We start from the raw sequence: 24,896 nt of genomic DNA on the forward strand, positions 1-24,896 counted from the left end.
CGGCTGCAGCTCCGCCCCGCTCGGAAGCCGACGTGTCCCGGTGCCTGCTGCGGGGCCGCGGGGCGGCATGAGGCGCTGCCGGCCCCGGGCGCTGCTGTGCGGGCTGCTGCTGGCGGCCGCAGTGGCGTCTGGCGGCCGCGCCCTCCCGCAGCTCAGCGACGACGTCCCGTTCCGGGTGAACTGGCCCGGCACCGAGCTGAGCCTGGTGCGTGCGGGCTGCGGGGCGGGAAGGGAAGGCCCGTTGGGAAGGCCCGAGTAACGTGCTGCCTTTTGCAGCCCACGACGGGCGTCCTGTACAGGGAGGACAACTACATCCTGATGACCACGGCGGACAAGGAGCGCTACAAGTGCGTGCTGCCGCTGACGGCGGGCGGCGCCGAGGTGAGCGGCTGTGCTCGGAGCCGGGGCGGGCGGCACCGCCGCTGCTCTCGGGTAACGAACCCAAACGGTCGCTCTCGTGTAGGAAGAAGAGAAGGACTACCGAGGCCCGGCGCCGGGAGAGCTGCTGGAGCCGCTGTTTAAGCAGAGCAGCTGTTCGTACAGGGTGAGCTTGGCGCCGGGCCGCGTTCGGGCGCGGTGTGTGGGACGTGCCGGCGGTGCGGCTCGGGATTCCTGCGCCAAAATCAGCTCTCCGTGATGCTGCGGCTTTGTTATCCTGATCTCATTGCTCAGTTCCCACCTAGAGGCCCGATGTGTTCGTACCCCCGTCTCTTCTAACAGCGGTGTGAAGCTGTGGCTGTTAAGTGCTTATCTGCAGGAGTAAAGCGGCCGTGTGAGCTTTCCCACGCAGTTGCTGTAGGACAGGTGTTCCCGAAGAAGCACTGAAGGCTCAAACCACACGTGCTCTGTGGCTCTGCCGTTTTCCGCTGCTCTGCCATCCCATTGGCAAGGCTCATGTCTTGTGAAAGAAGAACAGATAGCAAGCAGGCTGTGCTGAGCAGCACAGTGAGCCAGGTGCGGGTGTTGCACCCACAGAAGGTCCCACAGAGTGCTTGAGGAACAGAGTGGGTCAGGCCCAGCTGGCAAGCAGGATGACACATACAATGCATACAAACAGTTGCCTGAGCGGCTCGGTGCTGAGTCACCTCTGCTCACCCCAGTGGTTTTGCAGTAAACTCGGTCTTCACACCTGTTGTGGGTTTGTTTTTGTTTTTGCTTTATCTGTGCGAAAGCTGAGGGAGCTTTGTCCCTTTGTTTATCTGGAACCTTGAGAAAATGCTGAGGGAACGCTGAGACTGCTCACTCTGCTGTTATTTTTGAGGGTGCTTTCATCCACTAGTTTGGCCTGCATTTCATTGCTGCGAAAGCCAAGAACGTGAGGGGAGATGTTATTTTTTAGGAGTAGCGTGTCTAGACAGAATGTCACTTCTTTTGCTTTTCATTTTAAGATTGAATCTTACTGGACTTATGAGGTCTGCCATGGAAAACACATCCGCCAGTATCACGAGGAAAAAGAAACGGGGCAGGTGAGTTTCCTACCATCTGGAGCTCCCAGCCTCCCTCTCACTGCTGGGAGCATGCAGAGCTCCTTTGAAGAAGTATGGAAAATGATAACGTTTTTAAGCTTCTTTTGCTTGTAGAAAATAAACATCCAAGAATACTATCTCGGGAATATGATGACGAAGACCCCATTATCTGAACCAGGTTTGTCTTAGGTTATTTTACTAATGCTCACGAGCTCTTTTGTTTTTAATTGCTATTATCTGAGAAAAACACTGTAGAAAAACTGACTCCCAGTGCAAAAAATAAAATAGTACAGTTCTGCAGATGGCTGTCTTTTTGAAGATGTGTTGTTTTCAGTGAATTCCTTTTCAGCACCTTGAAGTCATCCATCCTGTCAGTTTGCCATGCTGTCTAATTAATTACATCCATCGGCAATAGGAAGGGTCGGGAAAGAAAATACGTGGTAGAATAGATGGAAGCAATATGTGACAGATGAGTCTGTTTGATGTGTGACCTATTGCCCCTCTTTCTTTTTGGGTGGGAAGATGTCTTAACTGCTGTGAGCAATGGGCAGAGCATGTAGCATGTGTTGGGCTCAGCTGTTCTGTAATAAAACATGGGATGCCAACCCACACGCTTGGAGCCTTTGCAGGTAGATATGATCCTTGGAATCAGAGAGTGTTTGTTAGGGTTTCTGCCACAGACTTTCAGAAATAAGGGAGCTGAGCCCTGAGGTCAGATTACAGTCTAAAATAATTTTCTGAGTGCTTGCATTTTTGCCCAGGAATTCTTGTGGATGCCAAAAGTTCTGTGTTCACACCTGGCAATATCTGCTCCCCTTAAATACGGAGTATATTTGTTCAGAGAACTCTAAAAATTGACAAATTAATCATTCAGCAGAGTTGATGGAAACAAGAGAGTTTATTATTTTTAATTCTAGGCTAGCACATGAAAGGTGAGCACCACCTTTCTTCCTAAAATTAATCTTAGTGCCTTAATTCTGGGGGAGTTCTAGAGCCATTAATCCCAATTCTTCAAATTCCTGAGATCTTCAGTTATGGATCTTAGTCCTGAGAAGAAGCTGTGATGTTTGGCTTTTCTTATTAGTGAGTTAGTGTCTGTGTTGTCATTAATCCTGTGCAGAGGTAACTAATTTTCTTTAGAAGCTGCTCTATGAGATGTCTAAATTGAGTTTAAGAATTATTTTGTGGAGAGGTTGCATGTGATGATGCTACAAGTTGTCATGTCTTCTAACACATCGACTGTCTTCTCTGCTTGGGTGGCAGATTTTATTCTTTCTATGCTTCCTATGCAGGAATTCACACTACTCTTGCACAATAAAACAGATGGTGTCTCAAAGTGTTGTGAGCTGAATCCACAGGTGTGATGCAGTAAACTCGGAACAGCAGAGCAGTGTTGCCTCTTGCTGATCTGTTCTGAATGGAGTCCAGGCTTACTCCTGTTTTGTTGTCCTTGCTCTGGACCCCCAATCATTCTTTATTTCCTTTCTTCCTCTTCTGCACCTGCAAGTTGGTACAGTTGTCTGTTGGCAGCTTAATAACAAAGTACAAGTAAATAGACAGAGCGTATAAACCTTCCTGTGTGAGTTCACTTTATTTTGAGTTCACGGATTTTTATGCTTATCTCATTCTTAATTATTCCCTAGATCAAGAAGAGAAGGAAAAGCCAAAAGAAAGCACAAAGGAGGCAAGTGAAAAACATCTATTTTAACTCTTGCCATCATAGTAGAGGTGTTCATACGTGATGAGATTGTATAAGTAGTTCCCTACCAAAATGAGTATAGAAAAATGAAACTTTCTGAGGTATAGAGTGGCTGTGTGACTGGAAGCCAACGAGTGCCTGTGCAATTAAACTCCCAGGTGTTGTTAACTTTCTGTTAGCCAAGCCAGCAGATGGTGTGGGATGCTCTAGGCTGGGTGTGTTGAAGGCTGTAGCACTGAAGCTGGATGGCTTCGCAGCAGGCCCTTGCAGGTTCTTCATGGCCTGGCACTGAGGTGAAGGCAGCACTCAGACCTGAGCTGACTCTGGCAGAGCTGCTCACTGCTCCTTATCTTGAGGCTGCAGGATGAACGCAGCTGGCTTTGGAGCTGTTCCAAAACATTGCACCCAGCTGGGAAGCTTTCTTAGAACTGCAGCATTGGACAACCAGTGCACAGGAAGCAGCTGCCTTTGCAGTCAGGCTTGTTATCAGGCCACACATGGCGCAGTGCATCTGTGCAGCACTGAGCTGGAGGCAGTAAGCCAGAATGTGTTTGGATGTTACAGTGAAACCAAGTCACCAAGCAGGGCTTTCAATTCAGGTTTGCTGACTCTGCAGTTCACTGCAATTCAGTGTTTGCTGTTTCAGAAGAATCAAAGGAGTTTTACTGCAATTCCTAACTCCTGCTTTCTTTCACACAGATACCCACAAAAAACATAGAAGGGCAGATGACTCCATACTATCCTGTAGAAATGGGAAATGGCACACCCTGCAGCTTGAGACAGAACCTCCCCAGATCAAGTACAGTCATGTACATCTGTCATCCAGAAGCTAAACATGAGATTCTTTCAGTAGCAGAAGTTACAACTTGTGAATATGAGGTGGTTATATTGACACCTCTGTTATGCAACCATCCTAAATATAGGTACAGTATTCAGATTGTGGCTAACTCCAAATTTGCATCAGCTGCCATGCATGCGTTTATATCAGCCTTCTGTCCACCTGTGCTTTCTGGTATGCAGCTGTGACACTTGTATGTACTTATTTTGGCAAGTACAGCTTTGCCAAGTCTTAAAAGCTTTCATCTTAAGCTGAGTCACACTTGCTTTTTGGAAGTCTGCTGGTTGACTCCATATGAGAAGCAGGTGGAAAGTACTTCATTTTTAACAGGTAAGTTTCTAACCTTGTCATTCTGGAGAAGTACAAACCAGGGCCTGAAGGCTGCAGGCAGATTAAGAATATCCGATCTCTTCTCTTAGCTGATGATTCCAAGCTCTTTGGGGATCACCTGCATGGTATTCAGATACTGCACGTTGTATGTGTGCCGTATACGTGCACATAGACTTCAACTTCTGTATTTAACTTCAGAAAACAAGAGTATTGTCTTCAGCTAAACCTTAGTAAGACTTATTTTACCAGTTCTCTCAGCTTAGGGAGTTCCCACCTGTGCTTGTCTTGGTTTAGTGTCTTTGTTTCTGCTGTGTCACTCATTTTGCACATGAACAGTTCACAGTTTGTGTTATTTTCCAATCATCAGTTACTACTTCTTTTCACGTGGACGGATGTGTTACTAGTGCACTGTCTGATGCACTTACTGCTGCACCTATGTTCTCTATCTGTACTGTATGTATCAGCAGAACTGAGTTGTTCTTCCATGTGATAAGAATACTGTCTTCAGCCACTAATCCCTGCCAGATGTGGAAGGATTTCTGACCACTGGCAAGAAACACTTGAAAGTAAATACGAGGGCTATTTCCCAGTTGTATCATCTTAGTCAGCAAAGATGGATGGAGATAGCAGGCTTGGATTGCTGCTCAGTGTCAGCAGAGCTCACAGCAAACAAACCAACCTTGTTTGAAGGGCATTTTCCTGCAGTGTTCCCTGAGACTCCTCTGAGCAGTACTTCAGACACGGCAATCATTGTCTTACCAGTGATGCAGCTCCAATAACTTAGCAGACAAATATCCATTGGAACTTCTTTGGTTACAATTTCACTTTTTTAATGGTTTTTTTTTTTTCTTTTTTAACGATGCCTTGCCTTGTGTAAAGCAAGGAGACAGCTGTAACCCTGCTTCATCCTGCTGCTTCTCCTTTCTTGAGATGAGTTGCTTTCTGCATAGCTAGAAAGAATGTTAGAGGAATAATGGCTTATATGCAGGGGAAAAAGACACGCATGCCCTATGCTTTATTTCTGTAGGAACTTACATCACTTGTAACTGTGAGAACATTGAGGCTTTAACCGTGATGATGTAACTGCAGGAAAGGAAATAACTGCCCCAAGGCAGTCAGAAATGTGGAAGAATAGAGAAAAGCGTGTTTTGTCTGTAAAGCATACTAAGTGATACATCCATACATCCTTTGGACAGGTTTAGGGCTTCCCCTGTGAATGACATCTTTTGCCAATCTCTGCCTGGATCCCCACTTAAACCCCATACTCTGGAACAACTGGAGAAACAGCAAGAAATGATGAAGATGCCTTTTAGAAGAGCTAAAGAGGTAGGTGGTTTGTTTTGTTTTGTTTTTAAAGCTTGATAGTGTTTACTGTTTGTGTTACAATACACATAACATGCAGCTCACTGGAACAGGTTGTTTTAATCTACATTAGGAGACCATGTCAGACTGTGGAACAGTCTATAAGTTAGTTGCTTATTTATGTAGCTTGCTTATTGGAAGGAAAACGTATCAGTTAAGTTTGGGCAACTGACTGAAAACTTCTGTAGCCTTGTTAGCCTGCAGTTTGCAGAGTTGCTAAGATCCAGACTTGGAATTCAGCTGTACATTTTGTCACTGCTTTCATGCTTTTTTGCACAGCTTTCCTCATGTAACAAGTAATAAGTAATTTCCCATAGTTGAGATGATTCTACAGGGGCCATGTATTGCACCAAGGGAGATTCAGGTTGGACATAGGAACAATTTCTTCTGTGCAGGAGTGGTCAGCTGCTGGAGTGGGCTGCCCAGGGAGCTGGTGGAGTCACTGTCCTGAAGGTGTTGGAGAGCTGCTCAGATGTTGTTCTGGGGGATGTGGTTGAGTGGGGGAATATTGGTGGTAGGTGGGTGGTTGGGCTGGATGATCCTGGAGGCCTTTTCCAATCTTGGTGATGCTATGATTCCGTATTAAATCTATGTACTGTATTTGTTTGTACTTTAATTCCAGGAAGAGACACCTTCAACAAAGGAAGAGAAGTTTTCTTCCATTCATAAGCCTGTTGCTATTGGTAGCCATCAACTATTAACTGTAGGAACAACCCTCATCTCCAAACTGACTGACGACCAACTTATAAAGGAATTTCTCAGTGGCTCCTACTGTTTCCACGGGGTAAGAAATAAAAGCTCAATACAGTCAAATAGCTCCTCCTTAATTGTACATACTATTTTATAAGTGTGTATAAATTTTTTTTCCCTGTGAAATTAATCCCTCAGTGAGAGGTGAGGGGGCCACACTGTTTCCTCATAACAGAGGAGGGCTGCCCAGAGTGGTGGTGGAGTCACCATCCGTGGTGGTGTTCAAGAAGCATGTAGATGCTGTACTAAGTGGGGAAGTACTGGTGGTAGGTGGATGGTTGGACTGGATGGTCTTGAGGTCTTTTCTGATGTTGGTGATTGTATGATTCTGGGATATTTCATTCAGCCTTAACTAGAAGTATTTTTCTGTGCTAAATTCAAGACCTATTTTTGTACAGTTCTTGCCCTGGATCTCTAAATATGCTGTCTTAGCTATGTCCAGCCTAGAGCATCTCAGTGTTGCATTGTGCTGTGGCAAATCCTTCCTTAAAGCCAGCACTCCTATCTGTTTTCTGTCCTCTCTCCCACCCAAATACTGCAGTTATTTCTGTGTATGCAGTGCTGCTGTGGTGCTAGGTATAGGACTATTCTGTGTTTGAAGAGAAAAGCATATTTGGGGTATACATCTATAGCTTCCATTGGGATATGGAGAGCAGAGAATTGGAAGTCTTACTGTTCACAAATATTTCCCTGACTTTCAGGTATTTAAGTAGATCCTCATTAAGTGATGCTTGCTTGGTTGTGCTGGGCTAAATGCAGAGTTGAAGAAATGGTACAGTTCTGCTATTATCTAAATAAAACCAGTGCATAACTTACAGAAGCCACATCAAGTTAATGTTATAACAGCACTCTTTTGCACATAATTGCATCAGTAAAGGGAAGGTTTGTATACTAAGTTCTATGCTAGAAAGGTGTCTTCAGTTTTTTCTGTTGAAAACTGACTTAACTGAACAAATGGTGAAATGAGAGTAGATCATGAGAGTTGTGCTGATTTTGTTAATGAGAAAGCCAGAAAAGAACAGATAAAACATAAACAGCCACAGAGAAAAGGCATCTGAGGTTGTGCTGTTTGAAAGAGAAAACATTTCTTGAAAAGATGAATAGAGGGGATACAAGTAGTTTAAGGAATTTAGTCCTTTTGCAGCTGTTCTCATGAGTTTTCATAAAACTGAGGTCCTCTTTGCTTGAACTCCTCTATTCCAGCTCTTAACTGTGCCAGTCAATCTAATAAGAGTTTCTGTTTCAATGCAAATCAGGAATCATTGTTTCTGATTAATAGGTTTGGAGTTTTACAGCTAAAATAACCAGTGGTTTTGGGTCAGGAGGGAAATGGGAGTGGCTGTTTGGGGCTTTTGTTTTGGTTTAATGCTGAAATTATACCCCTCCTAGGGAGTTGGCTGGTGGAAGTATGAATTCTGCTACGGCAAGTACGTTCATCAGTATCATGAGGTATGTGCACGTAGTTCTGTGCTCTGCCGCTAGATGGCTGCGGGTGCGATGGGGAGGCTGGAGGACCCGTATTTGGCCTGAAAAAAGCAGCATCCTTTTCTTGGCTGATCAGCATTTTGGGTTTAAGAGCGTGGATTTCAGAACGTCAATCCTCAGTGCTGCAGGGTGACGTAGATACCGTGTCAGGTAGAGCACAGTGATAAGGAAAGCTGAAAAGGTGTCTGTCTTGTGGAAATGCTCTTCTGGTCATTGAAATACGTTTATCAGCTTACACGGCCTGTATGGCTGTTCTGAAGAGACCATCAGCTTGAGCCTTGACCCTACAACATCATCCTTCATGGCTCGTCCCAAGTGCAAGAACGTGGCATGTGGACGGGAGCAGACTCGCTCTAGAGATGACACTCCACTCATTAAGACATCTTCACTGCTAAAATTACAGTACAAGATCACTGTCAGCCTTTCTTTTTTTAGGACAAGGAAAGTGGCAAGACTTCTGTGGTCGTGGGCACCTGGAACAAGGAGGAACACATTGAATGGTCCAGAAAGAATGCTGCTAGAACGTACTATCTTAAAGAAGATGGCACACAGACAGTTAGGTATGGTCACAGTCACTGAGATTACTGCTCTGGTTAGTTCCTGAGTTCCTCTCATATGTGTGGCAGAGAGAAATAAATGCCAACATCCACTTCAGCCACACATGAATATTTACTAATGGCTAAGCTGTTACAAGCATGTTGATTTTTTTCCCCCTAATCATCATGCCATGTCAAGAAAGATCATTCAAGACTGGATATGAGGCAGATTCTTCCAATAGTAAACAACTGTTTGCTCCTGTAATACTGAAATACATTATTTTACTTCTTTGTTATACATATTGAAGTTAAATATTTGAAATTATACCATATTAAACAAATGAGCTCTGTGCATAAAAATTGTGTTTACTGTTTGCAAACTTTTGGGCAGGATGGTGTCTCATTTCTATGGAAATGGAGATGTTTGTGACTTAACTGACAAGCCAAGGCAGGTGACAGTGAAATTGAAGTAAGTTAACTTTTTTTTTTCTTTTTAGTAAACTGATGTTTTGTGTTTCTGCTTTCTCTTCCAGAAAGGAAAGTAGTATCTTTCTGCCTTTCACAAGGCTCAGAAAGCAGTGACTGTTAGCTGGGTTTGATAAAAATGATGCTGATAGTAGGGAAATATATTTTATTTTTGTGCTTCTTAAATGCTAAAAACAGCAACATTTCTTTTTTTTCAGATGCAAAGAGTCTGATTCACCTCATGCTGTAACCATATATATGCTAGAGCCTCATTCTTGCCAATACATCCTTGGGGTATGTAAACACATTCTTGCCTTTCCAAAGATCAGCTGCCACGTAGTGCAGGATATCTCAGGGTACATGTTCCACTTCATGGAAAGTGTGAGATCAGTTCTGACTTGATTGACTGCTTTTATTAGTCACAGAGTATGATTTGGTAGCTTTTTCTGCTCAAGTGACAAACTTGACAGCTGCCATCTGAAGCAGGGTTAGCAGTGCAGCCTGCCCCTGGCAGGGGAACATAGACACTGTCCAGAAAGACACATCAGGATTTCCAAATGCACTGAAAAATGCTGATGTCATTTCAGTGTTCTTAGCAAATCTGATGCAGGTGCTGCTCCATCTGGTCACCACTGGGCACCTTAAATATGCGACATGTGCTGCGCCTCCTCCCCTCAGGCAACCCCCAACCTCAACCCCCAAGATTGCCATTAACCTCTTGTAAAAGTTATTTCCCAGTTATTTCATGTTTTCACACTTCAATTTTGATCTCGTGTGTTCAAGGTGGAATCTCCTGTCATCTGTAAAATTTTGGATACAGCAGATGAATACGGGCTCCTTTCAGTACCCAGCTAAAGAGCAGCACGGTCCATGAAGAAAGCCATACCCATCAGCATCCCAGCTGGCCTTTTCCACATTCACACCGTACCTGTGAGATGAGCGACCAGTACAGAAGTGTTCAGCCAACCAGCCTCACCAGCAGATTTGTCCGAGATGAGGGACTCGTGAACCACTTTGTGTATAATTATGTGTATATAAGAGGTTATCGATAAACTTTTAACAATTAAAATCTTGTCTTGCATTCCTTGTTTGACTGGTGTGTGAGGCATTCTGCATCGATTGTCATCATCATCGAGTTACAAATGACCACCTTTCAAAAGGCAAAATGGACACAGACTGGCTTCAAGAGAGGGGTTCAACTGCCAACAGAAGGGAAAAGGGAAACCAGCACTTCTTGCAGAAGCCTTCAGCAGGCACCCCAGCAATAATTAGTTGTTCTAATGCACTTCATTTGTCCAAATGCAAATGTTGCCTCAGTTTGACTGATGGAACCTGTATTAATATCACAGTCCTTTTGCCTCTTAACTTACTTTGTCCCTGTTCAGCTGTCACTGCTGCTTTTGAAGTCCCATTTATTTTGTTGTCTTTGTAGGTATTACTAACTTCACAGGGTTCATCTTAATGTATTTATTTTGCTGACCATTCCTACTGACGTGTACCAGAGTTGCTGTTCTGCTTGGGGAGCTGAGGTATAATACTAGATTGCTTTGCAGCAGCTGTCATGCAGCATACCCCTAAAGATTTCCTTCCTTGAGAACACTGTAGGGCTGGCAGAAAGTTCCTTTGCTGCTTTTCCTGAGTGCCATATCCCTAACTTGTTTTGAGTGACCACAAACCGACCTTGTTCACAATAAACACACCAGATGACTTGTGTGTCCTTTGGTCACAGCCCTGCAGTAAGACTTGGCATGTGCACCATCCTGCTGAGAATCAAGGTTCCAACTGAGAAAGAACTTACTGAGTGCTTTCAGATACTTTCTATTGAGCTCTGCCATAATGAGCTTGGCAGTTGTGCAAGGTGTGCAATGATGCTGAGATGCACAGAAGCTGGGCAACACTTCAGTGCATAGCAATTGTGTGTTCTCAGTGTCTGGATTGCCATTAGTTTGTCAGCCTGCTGCAGGTTTCCTCTTTCCTACAGTTGTGCAAAGTGTAGGAGTTTCATAACTGATCTCGAGCGGAAATCCGCTGAGCATCTGGCATGTGGCTGGTCTGGTACTATCCAGAGTATCAAGTAAAGCTGGGACACTGTTGCAACTAGCAACTAAATTTACTCTCTTCACAGCAGAAGAGAACAAAGCAGCAGCACGATGATGGGCCATTTAGATGCAAAGTCATTCTTCCTGTTCACGTCCTAATTTTGGATTGCCCGGTCCTGTTATGGCTAGGACAGGGGAAGAGGACTTGACTTAGCTAGATTTTGTAATGTTCCCTAAAGCACGAGGAAAATCATCCTTACATTTTAATCTCGTATTAAGCCAGCTTTTAGAAAACTAGAGGCATAAGAAGCAAAGACCAAACTTTAGATATTTAACTTTGTTTCCTTGAAGTATTCTAACTTGCCTGAACAGCCCGATCCTCTCACTGGGCATCCGGAACAGCCGCTAGCAATCTGGGCCCCCTACTGACCGAAGGCTGTCTTTACACGCGATTCAACGAGTTCGTGTCTGCAAGTGGGCAGTGCAGTGTGCTCAGGAACGTGGTCTCAGAAAGCGCAGATGATAGACAGGGGAAGAAAGTCTGCAGGCTCCAGCAGCATCTTCCCATACTGCCTGCATGGATGCCAAAGGTGGAACTGCAGTGTGAGTAGCTGCAACCAAAACGTCTTTAAACTACTTTGGGTACTCCCAGGTCAACATAACAGTAAGAAAATACAGTGTTTAGCTTTAGCTTCCTCTAATCTGTCTTGATAATGGGCCGGCTGACTCTTACTGAGGCTGCAGGTGGAAGTGTGAGACAGAACTGTGCGACCCCTGATGGCAGCTCTGAATTGAGGCTGCTCCATCTCTATTTACCTGCTTTTAGGAAAGTCAGCATCACTGTGGCTCAGTGCTGTGCAGAACCACAAAGCAGTGAGTGCTCGAGCCGCAGGCTGTATGTGTGGGGACACTGTCAGACCTCGTCAGCATGTATTGGGTTAGGTCATATTCAAGGGAGGAGAAACCACAACAGACTAAAACCTATCTGCACATCTGTTTGTTGTGGTAGATTAGATGAGAGGAGAAGATAAAGATAGATACCTGCAGAATTTAAAGAATTCCACTTCCCCTCATAGCAGAGAAGTCCCCAGCACAGTGGGGAAGTGCAGCCTCTGTGACTAAGCAGCCACAGCACCTCAGCATGCCACTGAAACCAATGAAGTTCTGCTGCTATTTATGTGCCTTTGCCAAAACCACAAAATCCAGTTCTCCATATTCCTCAGCTTCTGCCATCCCTTGCAGGGAAGCAATGTGCTCACATATCCCTGCTCTGCACCCAACACACCTGCAAGCATAACACCATGACATCCAACCCTCTGGCTCTTGCCATTAGCACTCTGTATTACACAACAAGGGCTTCACTGAACATCAAACACCAAAACGGTACCTGAGGCAACACCAGACTTACAACCAATTATTATTACAGGAAGAAAAAGCTTTGCCAGCAATGAGCAAAGCGCACGGCTGGATAACAAAGATGAAAAGTAAAGCACTAAGCTAAAGCTCAGGTAGCTGAGGCATTTTGCCTCCAAGAGACTAAGAGCCAAATCCATGCTGCATGTTGGTCTCACATTCCTCTGTCAGGACATCTCCTCTCCCAGGCAGCTCGTTCTGTCCAGCCACCACAGACTACCACTGATTATCTCTCCAACCAATTATTTATTGTGACAGGAACTGGGTGACAGGCCAGCACCTAAATTAACTGCTTTTGACCTGGGTTGTGCACGTCATTTACCTTTGCCAGTAAAGGTCAGCAGAGGGTCCTGACACCATCTGCTCCAGGCCCAGCAGGAGCAGTGCTGCACTGCAGGTTTTTCCTGTGCTCACAGAAAACAAATATTTTTTTTCAAGTCATGAGAATTTCTTCACCCTGTCCTTAGTGAAAAAAGTTACTTAGTTAGAAAAGAACTACTGTGTGGTGCAACACCTCCCACACGACAGGGAAAGCCCAGCAGACAGCGCAGGTTTCCTTACAAGTCCTTCAGGAAGGACCTGATTCAAACTCAGAGATGAGGAACACTTTTCTTTTTTACACTGTCCTGTATCTCCCCTGCTAACAGCTGAGTTGGGAAAGAACCAGTGTGGGAGGAGGAGGAGGACAGATGTGCACCAAAAACCAAAGAGCACAACAGATCACAAGTTGATACTGCTGGAAGTAATTAATCCCAACATAAGCTTACGTTCTCATACATTTGAATCTGGAAGAAAAGCTCCTTCTTCAATGCTCTACTAAGCAGGCCCTAGGATGTGGAAGCCTCTCAGAACCAAAAAGAGGGGAAAATGAGCTTCCTTGGGTGTGCAGAAAGCACAAAGTGGAACTGGAGCTCTCTGGGTTCAGGGGCCGACCTGCTTAGGTTTATGCCTGTGATGGTATGCAGGTTTGCACCTCAGCCTGAGAGGCATTTGTTTCCTTCCTCATTTAAGAATCACCAGCGTGGAAAATAACTCAAACAGCAGACAGCAGTAATTGCACCTACGTAATCTGCAATTAGTCAAAGGGAATTACATCAAAGGAAAGTAGATCTGTGAAAGTGAAGCATGCCGCTTATTGAAGGTATTTATTTCAATGAGAAGAGCTCAAAGAATGAACTGTTTTATGCCCCAGAATACTAGATCCATCCACACAAAAAAAGATCATCAGCAATAAGCACCTAATGACGTTCCCCTCTCCCCAGCTTATCAGTACAGGAATGCTTCAAACTCACTTATGAGTCAGAAACTGGTGAACTCCTACAAAACCCAACCCATGTAGCACAGAGTCACTCACTTCCTGCTAGGACCTGCTAAAAAGCCATCAGGAAATGGGATTGGAATTTTATGTAGAAAGTAAGAGTCATATGATGAATGATCTTCCATCTCTACTCAAAGAGTGCTCAAACACAGCAGCCCTGAGCCTTCAGACAATAGGGATTCCTTTTAGAGCTAATTCCTAACTGCCATTCAAACTCACAAATAATTATCTGCATGACTGAAACAAGAAGCAGAGAGATTATTTATGTAAGACACCAGCACAGCTAGATACAGCTGAAAGGATGCAGTGGCTCAATGTGTGAGGCAAAACAGCCCCTGCAAAGTCTCACCTAGCTCAAGGGTCAAAATAAGACAATCAGGCTTGGAAACAGTTTTCTCAAGTACAGAAACACGGGGTATTATTTTAACATTAACATTACAACACTAATACTTGGACTCCCCAAATCTGCCTCAGTTCTGCCTTCGGCCACACTTGCATTTTGCCTCATCACTCACACAGGGCTTTCTTGTGTGCTGCTGTTCCTCCACAATCCCCAAAACAGTCCTGTGCTGGAACACAGCTGGTCCATCTTCTCAAAGGAGGGGGCTACAGAGTGAGTTTCAAGAATTGAGTGGCTCCTTTCTGGTCAAGGAAGGAAGGCTCACCAGGGAGACACAGCTACCTACAGGGGGTCACTGCAGGTTCAGTTCTGACATCCAAAACGCTCTTGATTTCCTGTCTCCTGCTAAAGCAGGGAGGGATCTGTTTGGGCAAGGCACGGCTTCAGGGCAATTCCCACAGTCTGGCTGGGGAGGAAAGTGCTGGTCTGATTAGAAAGGGGATGCAAACAACCCTGGGGTTTTCCGGTCCCTCAGGTCCAGACAGGGAGCCTCAGGGCTATCATAAGAATTTCCAGTCACTGATGGTTACAAAAGAGTGGAAACATCATTAGGTTTTTTTAGAAGAAGCAGAGCAAATGACAGCACTCAGTGCCTTGTGCAATCTGTTGACTCCACCAACATCCTGAACCTGAGCGAGCTGTAAGCAGAGCACATCTTTAAAGGCAGCACTACAGACAAGAAGAAAATCTCCTGTTCTTTTCCCTGCTCAGACAGAAGCGAGGCTTCCAGCAGCAGCGTGACCAGCTCTCCCATTTCCAAATGTAAGTCCAATGACACTTGTTTTTTCTTCCCCCTCCAGAAAGGCTGAGAACAGTACAGTGGGACATCCATTACAGAGTATTCTCTTGGTTCTCCTTTCTATCTTTATCATAACTGCAGCACGGCAGCAAAAATCCCAGAGAATACCTTGGGAGCAGGTCGTTGAGAGCGACCTCTAAACCTTAAATCAAGCAGCTCTCACGCCCCATTTCCCCCAGAAGCAATGGGCTCCCATTGGCAGGAAGGTTTCTTGCTGTGAGAAGGAGAACCCTGCCACACTCACCCCACAGCCTGTGCCACCCCACTGGCAGCACTACAAAAGCAGCAGTGGGACCGGGCAGTTCTGGAGGCTGCAGCAGGGCTGTGAGGAGAGTGGGCACTAGAAACATGAGGTAGGCTCTAACTGTCTCTCATCTGTAGGTGCTGTGCAAGGCTTTGACATCTTGGGGGTGGCTTACTGCTGTGGGGTGTTTAGTGGGGCTGATCCTGGTTCTGGTTTGGGGCTGTTCAGGACTGAGGACATACCTGGAAGGGCTTTGCCTTCCCCCTGCTTTTTTCTTCTCAGTCAAATGTGAGGATCCTGGCCTGGTAGCTGTGATGTCGGCTAAAAGGGGCTATGATAAGGCTCGATCACTCTGCTAATGGTGCACATTTCCACATAACAAATAGAAGACATGGAAGCGCATGAACCAGTGTGAGCAAACTCCAAGAAAGACGTGGGGCAGGAGAGGAGCCGAGCGGCGACCTTACCAGGCTCAGGGAAGTCTTCAGAGATGAGTGGGTCAGCAGGCAGTGACCTCTCCTGGTGCAGGATGCCACATCCAAATCCACCCATTTCATCTTCGGAGCCAGTTCTCTCTTTTTCTTCTTCCTGCAGGTAAGATTAAATCAATGTTCAGTGGTAAATTCAGTTGTGAGTCAGGATGAGAAGCGCGAAACCTGCAAACAGCATTTAGGAAAGCGCAATTCAGATTGCACAACGGGAAGCTGTTGCTGAGAAGGCCGCTTACAACCTGCCTGGGGAGGGGAAAAGGTTATTTTACAGCAGCAAACACTCACATTCGCTACAGTGATCTGAAATGCACAGTGCTGTACTTCAGATCCTTCTGACACCTCTTCTAGTCCTGCCTCTTGAACAAAATAATGAAGCAGGACACGTTTTTGTGTGGATAACAAGGGATTCAGATGTGACTAGTGAAGCAATTTATGTGCTTGCCCATAAAGTAGGATAATTTAACATATTTAAAGGATACTCATTTATGCAATGTAGAGCATAGTATAATGATGGATTTTACATTTCTTTTCTCTAGGATGAGGACCCTTATTGGAAGTCTTTATTTCTACTTCATTTCTTTCTTATTCAGTAGAGCCAATGGATTCCTAACTCAGAGAACATCTCCAATGTCTTCCTTCCCATTTTATAACTACTCTTACTTCAACCTCACTTCTGTATCAGAAGCACAAGCTCCCAAAACAGCAAGAGCTCTCAACTTCTCACATAATGCAATTGAAAAAATAACCAAAAGAGACTTTGAAGGTTTTGATGTACTGGAAGCTTTGGACCTTTCCTACAATCACATTAAGGACATTGAACTCGGTGCATTTGAGAACCTGCTCAGCCTTGTTTCTGTGGATTTATCATTTAATGATGAGAATCTTCTGGTATCTGATCTTGCACCTCACCTGAAACTCATACCAACCAGTGGGGCCTCAGGACCTTCACAGACCTATATGTATTTTCAAAAATCAGCAGAGGCTGCTCTGGAGCCTCCTACACCAGCTGAACTGCTGCCACATTTGGAAGATCCATCCAATCCAGGAGATGTTAGCCCAAGGTTCAGACGAAGAAGAGCAGAGGAAAATACAACCTCCCCTCCAGCAGCCACGCTGAGGCCTGACGTGTGTGGAGCACCAATCAATGGGTTGCTTGACCTATCAAGGACCAAACTGTCTAATGAAGAGCTGGAAGCAAAACTGGATGCAGACCTCTGCCAAGCTAAGCTGGGTGCTGTTTTGGAGTTTAACATTAGTCACAGCGACCTGGAAATGGATCTTCTATCTCTGTTCGTCCTGTTTTTGCCAATGAAAGACATACGGTCCGTTGATGCAAGCTACAACAAAATAACAATTAACAACATAGACGTTGAAGCAATCTGTCGCTTCCCATTCAGCAACTTTTCATTTCTAAATATCAGCAACAATCCCATAAACAGGTTGGAAACGATGTGTCTCCCTCCAACCATCAAGGTCATCGATTTGTCCTTCACAAACATCAGTACAATACCTGCAAATTTTGCTAAAAAGTTATCTAAACTGGAACGTCTGTATGTTCAAGGAAATCAGCTCATATACACCGTACGTCCAGACAGCCCCAGCGCAGCCACAAGGCCTCCCCCTGGAACTGTACATATCAGTGCCATTTCCTTTGTCAGAAACCAGGCTGGTACACCCATCGAAAGCCTTCCAGAGAGAGTGAAGCACCTGAAAGTGTCCAACTGCTCCATTGTAGAACTTCCAGAATGGTTTGCCAACAGAATGCAACAACTGCTATTTCTGGATCTCAGCAGCAATCGCATTTCCATGCTTCCTGACTTACCAATCTCTCTGCAGCACCTCGACATAAGCAACAGCGATATTAAGGTGATACCCCCCAGCTTTAAATCTCTCTCCAACTTAACCGTATTTAACATTCAAAACAATAAAATTACAGATATGCATCCTGAATACTTCCCGTCGACTTTAACAACATGTGATATTAGTAAAAACAAGTTGAAGGTGCTGGCATTAACCGAAGCCCTAGAGAACCTCGAATCGCTTAACGTCTCTGGAAACCTCATAACCAGACTGGAACCCGCCAGCCAACTTTCTGCACTCACTAACCTGGACAGCAGTCACAACCTGATTTCAGAACTCCCCGACCACTTTGGGCGAGCTCTCCCGATGCTGAAGCATTTCAATTTATCAGGGAATAAGATCTCCTTCCTGCAGCGCGGCTCCCTCCCAGCTTCTCTGCAGGAGCTGGACATCAGCGACAACGCCATCACTACCATTGTGCAGGATACTTTTGGACAGCTAACGAGTCTGAGTGTTCTGACTGTTCAAGGCAGACATTTCTTTTGTAACTGTGACCTGTACTGGTTTGTAAACGTCTACATCCATAACCCACATTTGCAGATAAATGGCAAAGATGATCTCAGGTGCAGCTTCCCACCGGACAGGCGGGGCTCGCTGGTGAAGAGCAGTAATCTCACACTTCTGCACTGCTCCCTGGGCATTCAGATGGCCATTACAGCCTCTGTGGCCATCCTGGTTGTTCTGGTGCTAACTGGCTTATGTTGGCGCTTTGATGGGCTGTGGTATGTGAGAATGGGCTGGTACTGGTGTATGGCAAAGAGGAAGCAGTACAAGAAGAGGCCAGAAAACAAGCCCTTCGATGCCTTCATTTCATACAGCGAGCATGATGCAGACTGGACAAAAGAGAATCTACTGAAAAAACTGGAAACTGACGGATTCAAGATATGTTATCACGAAAGAGACTTCAAACCAGGGCATCCTGTACTTGGCAACATTTTTTACTGCATAGAGAACAGCCATAAAGTCCTTTTTGTTCTCTCTCCCAGTTTCGTAAATAGCTGCTGGTGTCAGTATGAACTGTATTTTGCTGAACATCGGGTCCTGGATGAAAATCAGGACTCCCTCATTATGATCGTGCTGGAAGACCTCCCGCCCAACAGCGTGCCTCAGAAGTTCAGCAAACTCAGAAAGCTGCTGAAAAGAAAAACCTACTTAAAGTGGAGCCCCGAAGAACACAAACAGAGGATTTTCTGGCATCAGCTGGCAGCTGTGCTAAAAACAACAAACGAACCGCTGGTGAGAGCGGAAAATGGACCCAATGAGGATATGATTGAGATGGAATGAGAGATGAGGACTTACACAGACTGTGCCTGGAAAGTCAGCAGTCAAATAAAAGTGTTTCCATGATTACCTTCTGCAAAGCCTGCTGTGTTGTTATCCAGAGGGCTGATACCCGAGCCCTGCTGAACAGCCTTTCATTTCTGGGCGCTTGATTTTCTTCAGCTATTACTAGCATTTCTTAAAATGTTGTGGTTGGCACCTGAAAGGAAGAACAGCTTGAGTCACACTGCAGATCCTAACTACCTTTTGGAGATTACTGCAGTAATAATGAAAAGTAGTGTCATTCAAATACAACGTGCTTCAGATTCTTAAATCTAGTACAGCTTCAGAGAGAATGCACCGGGGTTACAGTCAAGAAAAACACAAGCTGTAATAGTACACAGGTAAAAATTTCCTCCTGTGGTTTGGCACAAAAAGATTGAAGTCAGTGTAGCCACCTGAGAGATGCAAATGCAAATCCATGGTGCTGCCTCACTTGGGTACGTGGTGGAAGAGAACAGACTTACAAATCTTTCAAAACTGCAGGCCAACATTAGAACCAGACAACCAAGAACAAGCTAGCAGAGTACGCCAGCCTGTACTGTTAAATAATTGGTGTTTTATCTAAATGCTGTTACCACAAACCTCTGAAGAACAGGCAAGAAAATTCTGTATAATAATATCATAATAATAGGTTTAAGAAAATTTCACTTGACACAATCAGCCTAATCCACTTCACATCATTTCGGTGCTACCTCTGCCTAGTCACCACCATCACCTAACGCTACTTACTTACATTGTATGAAAAAATAAAAGAATGATCAGCTATCTAACACATTCCACATTCAAGCGAGAAAAACAGGTCCTGGCAGGAAAGAACTATCAGCTGGGAACAGATCATTTGGTGCAGCACAATCTGGACTCGTTTGTAAGATGAGCAAACCCAAACCACTGATCTTTACTTGGCTGGTTCTGATAGTCCAAGTGGGCTAAAGAAAAGAAAAGACTAGATATACCACAGCAGAGTCTACAGGAAGTCATTTTCGTTGTACAACTGATTACTTCAGTTTAAATTGTGCTTGGAAGAAATTGTGGCTATGTATTTTCAAAATGAAATCACTCTTCTATTTACTACATCCATAAACCTCCTCCAAAAAGACAGTTATTAAATGGAATCAAAACCTTAAATCAGATATTGCTTGAATGAAGTTGTTATACTTGCCTATCACAGACATATGAACACATCGGCTGCTTTAGGAGCACGGCTGGCACCAGGGGTTAAGCAGAACAGTAACACAAGGTGCTTGAAAGGGACTTAATTTCCTTTGCCTTAATTACATTTCACATAAAGGAATTAAAAGCTCCCTCTGTCCCAAAGCTGTACCCTCTCCTCTTTACTCCCACATGAACATTCAATGCAAATCACTTCAGTGAACTCCTTTTGTGAATAAGGCAAGAAGGAGTTCATCTCCTGTCGTGGGATGAAGTTCAGGAGACCCAAGACAAACGCATGGTATGGAAGTGTGCATACATACAGCAGACTCAAAAGCTTCACGTTCCACGCTTCATGTCCAAACCAGTCTTAGTGTCTACCTTAAACCCCCACAAGGTCCATCCCAGGCCCTGCCCTACATTCTGCAATATGAGATGGTCAAAATCCCATGTATTTTTACCTCCAAATTCAGAGAAATACAAAGAGAGAAAAAAGCAAACAACGCATCTTTTAAACACCTTTTGTAATTACGTTAGTAAGAACCACGTCTGGGCAGGGGGAAAACTTACTGAAATCATTTCCATTTTACACTGGTATTAGAAAGTTGTCTGCGTTCATTTTATTGCAATAAAGCCGCACTGAATTATTCAAAGTGAACTAAAATTCCGAGTGCTAAACAAAGAGCAGTGTTCACAAACTAACAGCCTTCCAGGAAAATCCTGAAAACAGCTGGGTTAACAAACAGCCCAAACCAACGACGACTCACATGCAGCAATGAGGCGAACGGTTCATCTTCCCATCGCGACCATTTTGTTGAAGGGCTGCCATTCTCCCACCACTGGCACCAGAACTCTTGGCTCTGGAGATACCACAGCTCTCCTGAAGCCAACAGCAGCTGAGGGGCGACTGCTTGCTTGGAAAAGATCTGTCCGCTCAAAGCAGTGACTGTCCGGAATTTAAAGGCCTGCAGATGATTCCAGTTGACAAGGAGGTCCCACAACACACTGCACGACACCAGTGGGTGGATTTGTAAAAAATACTTCAGTTGTTTGCTCACAGTGTGAACCACCAGATAAAGAGTATCAGTAGACATATTAAACTTTAAATCAAACTGACATCGCAGGACGAGGTCAAAGCCTTGTAGTGGCCTGGCTCCTCCAACAGCTTGGAACTCTTGCTCTAAAAGTTGTTCATAGCTCTCAGCAATGTCTCGGCCAAACTTCTCTACTTCCCACTCTTAAATAAAACCACACACAAAGAGCTACCAGCAACACCAGAACAGATTAGAATATTCCAGAGGTGACACAGGAGGCAGTACTGCAATACTGCAATATTCAGCCCTATCCTCAAATAAGACCTCTAATTCATACTGGGCAGTTATTTCTATCAGACGAAAAGCACTTGGCTGAATGCATTATTTTGGGATATACAATGGCACCAATCCTTACAATAAATGTACAGTGGAAATCAATACGTATACTTCAGAGGTTCATTATGGCACCACAACTCTTCTCCCCAGTCCCCTCCCGGTGGCAATACATCACTGTCTGTCAAACCCTCTTGCTCCAGGAAGCTGAAATTCACAGAGATTTCGGTGCTGCTGACACTTGCTACATCAAAACACCACCAATCCTTGTGACCTTCAGCAAATGGAAATTTAAACCAGAGCATTACCAAGCATCCTCCCAACTCTGCCTTCCTGAAAATATGGCAAGTATGCACTTCAACAGACAACACTCCTGGCGCAGCCTCAGATTGTTCTCTGAGATATTTTGCCTCAAAATGTAATCAAACACATGTCATCGAGTAACAATTCGAAATCCAAGCCTAAAATGTTGCCCTTTCTGATTTGACAGAGAAATTCAAGAAAAAGCCACAGAAGTAATTTTCTAGTATTCACTTCAAATGCATGTAGCCGGATGTTAACACTACTGTTTTGGTTTTTTTAAGCTGGGAGCAGTACAGCAATACCATTGAGTTTAGAACTCCAACAGTGATGGGCATCCCCTAAATGAGCTAGATCAGACCTGCTTTCCCAAGGTTACACTGAGGGTACGGGTATCGGCTTGGTCGAAGCGCTGCCACAGTCTTGCACCAGGTCGGTGGTGGTGTGGTAGTGCATGGCAATGTAGGATTTGGTGAAGCCAAAAGTCGAGTTCACCGGCTGCAAGCTATTTGGGGTGCTCGCCTCCTGGGAAGGGCTGCTGTTGTAGATACTGTAATAGGGCTCGATGCGAGTGTTCATGGGGGTTGAGCTGCTCTGCCCATAGTGCTGATGTCCGTAGGATGCCTTGGGACTCAGCACACTCTCCTTGGAATGACTGGGACCGCAAGCTTGATCCACAAACTTTTTCTGAGGCTTAGGAGACAACACGTACGCTGAATTGGTCTCATGGTGGGATGACTTGTTCCTGTTGACTTCCAGGCTGCCTTTGCCCATGGCTCGAAGCCTCGTCTTCTGCTTGCAGCAGAAAAAGACAAGGGATAGGTACTGCAGGCACCACAGGGCTCGTCTCCGAAGTCCGGCGCTGTTGCGGGAATATATAAAAGGGTTTAACCCAGATTTGAAAAAAATGAGGGTAAATCCACACAGCTCAAACTGATAGAGCACAAAGCTGCCGCTGCCGGACAGCATGTCCTGCACCAAAGAGATACCCAGGGGCAGGCAGCACACCAAGACGGAGAGCACGATGACAACACACGTCACCACCGCCCTGGAGTCTTTGGCTGCGGACAGGTTGACGGCCGGCATGAGCTGCAGCCGGCCAGTGGCTGACGGCTGGCCCAGATGCATGGCGTAGCTGTGAGCCTGGCCGTGCTGCGGCTTGCTGGAGCCCCGGTTCCTGTACAGGGTGGGCAAGGCGTTCTGCCCGGCCCCGGCGGCCGGCGGCCCCACAAAGGGCTGGGGTCCAGAGGCGCCCACGGCCACCGCAGGCGGGCACTTCCTCACCTGCGCGTTCCTCCGCAGGGCCTGGGCGATCATGACGTAGGAGACGGACACCACGGCCACGCAGCAGATGAAGTCGGTGACGTAGAGGTAAAGGATGACCTTCCCATCCCCGCGGGCGAAGCTGGACATGGGCAGGCAGAGCCGGGAGCCACGGGTTCTCAAGGTGGCCATGGTGGCCAGGGTGAAGCTGGCGGCCCAGAGCAGTGCGGCGAGCAGCAGCGTGCAGGGGAATGGCGCGGCGCGGTGCGGCTGCTTGCCCAGCACCATGCGCAGGCGGTGCAGGGCGATCACCGCCACCGTCTTCAGAGACATGATGATGAAGCCGGAGCTGGTGAGGTGGAAGGCGAAGCAGAAGGCGGCCGGCACGCCTCGGGCCGGGTCGAAGAAGAGGACGAAGGCGAACATGGGGGCGGCCACCCCGCAGATGAACAGGTCGCAGAAGGAGAGGTTGAGGATCATGAAGTCGAAGTTGGTCCTGAATTTCCTGAGGGCCGGGTCGAAGAAGGACAAGAAGACGATGAGGTTGCCGTAGGAGCCCAGGCAGAAGACGAGGGCCAGCAGCGAGGCGCAGGCCGCCAGGGTGGCGGTGTGGGTGCCCTCCCGCAGCCCCGCGGCGGCGCTGCCGTTCCCGCCCAGCGGCAGCAGCGCGGCGGAGGGGGGCTCCTCCTCGCCCCCCGCCGGCAGCCGCCCCGACGCGTTCATCTCCGCCCGCCGCCTCGGCGAGGCCGCGGCCGGCCCGCGGCGGGGCCGCTCTCCCGCCGCCCCGCAAAGCGCGCGCGGCCGCGCCACCGCCGCCGCTCCCTCAGGGCTGCCCCCGACATGGCGCCGCCCGCCCCGCCATGGCGCCCGCCGCCGCCGCCGCGGCCCGGCCCCTTCCCCGCTCGGCGCGGCCGCCTCAGAGGCGCCTCCCGCCCGGCTCCCTCCGGCCGCGCACACGCACGGCGGAGCCGCGGCCCCCCGGACCTCCGCCTGCCCGGGCGGCACGGCTGCGGAGAGGCTCGTGCTCGCCGCCGCCTCCTCAGCCACGCCGCCGTGTCGCCGTTCTGCCTCTGCGGGCTGCGGCGGTTCCCGCTCCGTGCGGGGCGGTTGGGCCGGCCGGCCTTTAAGGGTTCTCGCAACCGTTCCGTGCCCAGACCCCAAACGAGCGGCTCGAGGCTGCGCTGCCGCTCCGTGCCGGCCGAGCACCACCAGAGCACGGGCCCGGCTGTGATCGTCAGCGCTTCGGGCAGCACATCTGCCTGTCCTTCGCCATCGCTTTACGCGCAAACTGAGCACGGGCAGGCGAGGCACAGAAGTGCTGTGAAAATGCAGGAGGTGCAGAACTTCTGCCCTATGTGCCGGCACTTGCCTTATGCTGCACGTTTCTACATATGCAGACAAATATATGAGTCTGTCGTCTTAGTAGCCCGCCTCAACCCCCAGCAATCCTGCAGAAGCACGGCAGTGTTCTGTGGAAGCCTCAAGGCAGACAAGAGCTTTGTCATGTTACGCTGACATCCAAAAGCTCGTCAGTGGTTTGTTTTTCAACACATTTCCTTCTAAAAGTAAAAGCAGTTTCTGTCAGTAAACCCGTGACTCACGGCAGCAGCCAGGCATGGCATGCTAAGCATAACCCCCAGCTGGCAATCAGTCCTGATGTGGAACCACGCTCTGCCGCAGGAGTGCCAGCAGCCATGGGAGCGGTGCACTCTGCTCAGGGCATCCTACCACCTTGGTCTTAAAACGGCTGCATGTAAGATTAGGCAAAGTCCCAAACGCAGAACATCACCTGCATTGTTTCCCATGGCTTCAAGCGTCCCAGATTGGCCACCGCTTGTGTTTTCACTCTTGCTTGTATTTTTGTTCCTCAGTTCTTTGGGTGAGCCCTCAATCAGTATGGGGTTTTCCATGGAGCCAGAACGTCCCTCGAGGTTTTTAATTCACAAACACCAGAGAGTGCTGAACTGTGTGATTAAACAAGGCATGCAAGCTTCAATTA

The 24,896-nt window shown here is 46.8% G+C and overlaps 3 protein-coding genes across 5 annotated transcripts; 2 read left to right on the plus strand and 1 right to left on the minus strand.

The window, feature by feature from the left end:
* Positions 1-5: 5 nt before the first annotated feature.
* ERLEC1 (endoplasmic reticulum lectin 1) lies at positions 6-10,012 on the plus strand. The gene is made up of 14 exons (XM_048938051.1): positions 6-205; positions 277-381; positions 464-544; positions 1,389-1,466; positions 1,581-1,644; positions 3,110-3,150; positions 3,865-4,088; positions 5,530-5,659; positions 6,318-6,479; positions 7,835-7,894; positions 8,366-8,490; positions 8,858-8,935; positions 9,150-9,225; positions 9,715-10,012. Exons 1-14 carry the CDS (start codon positions 68-70, stop codon positions 9,784-9,786), a joined length of 1,434 nt encoding a protein of 477 aa, XP_048794008.1. The 5' UTR covers positions 6-67; the 3' UTR covers positions 9,787-10,012.
* A 5,221-nt stretch (positions 10,013-15,233) lies between these two features.
* Positions 15,234-18,790, plus strand: LOC125690080 (toll-like receptor 2). Of its 2 annotated transcripts, none has more exons than XM_048938041.1 (2): positions 15,234-15,253; positions 16,172-18,790. In XM_048938041.1, the coding sequence occupies exons 1-2, from the start codon at positions 15,249-15,251 to the stop codon at positions 18,777-18,779; spliced, it is 2,613 nt and encodes an 870-aa protein (XP_048793998.1). In that variant the 5' UTR covers positions 15,234-15,248; the 3' UTR covers positions 18,780-18,790. The 2 variants fall into 2 exon arrangements, with proteins under 2 accessions (XP_048793998.1, XP_048793997.1); XM_048938040.1 differs by lacking the exon at positions 15,234-15,253 and adding an exon at positions 15,635-15,738.
* Positions 15,621-23,638, minus strand: GPR75 (G protein-coupled receptor 75). 2 transcript variants are annotated; one of them, XR_007375499.1, is made up of 3 exons: positions 20,735-23,638; positions 18,847-18,975; positions 15,621-15,732 (listed from the first exon to the last, which is right to left on the minus strand). XR_007375499.1 is itself a non-coding variant. In XM_048938049.1 (1 exon), exon 1 carries the CDS (start codon positions 23,618-23,620, stop codon positions 22,010-22,012), a length of 1,611 nt encoding a protein of 536 aa, XP_048794006.1. In that variant the 5' UTR covers positions 23,621-23,638; the 3' UTR covers positions 20,475-22,009. The 2 variants fall into 2 exon arrangements, 1 of the variants encoding a protein (XP_048794006.1); XM_048938049.1 differs by lacking the exons at positions 15,621-15,732; positions 18,847-18,975 and having other exon boundaries at positions 20,475-23,638.
* Between the last annotated feature and the right edge of the window lie 1,258 nt (positions 23,639-24,896).

This window comes from Lagopus muta, chromosome 2, assembly GCF_023343835.1.
Source record: "Lagopus muta isolate bLagMut1 chromosome 2, bLagMut1 primary, whole genome shotgun sequence".
Classification (NCBI taxonomy): Eukaryota; Metazoa; Chordata; class Aves; order Galliformes; family Phasianidae; genus Lagopus; species Lagopus muta.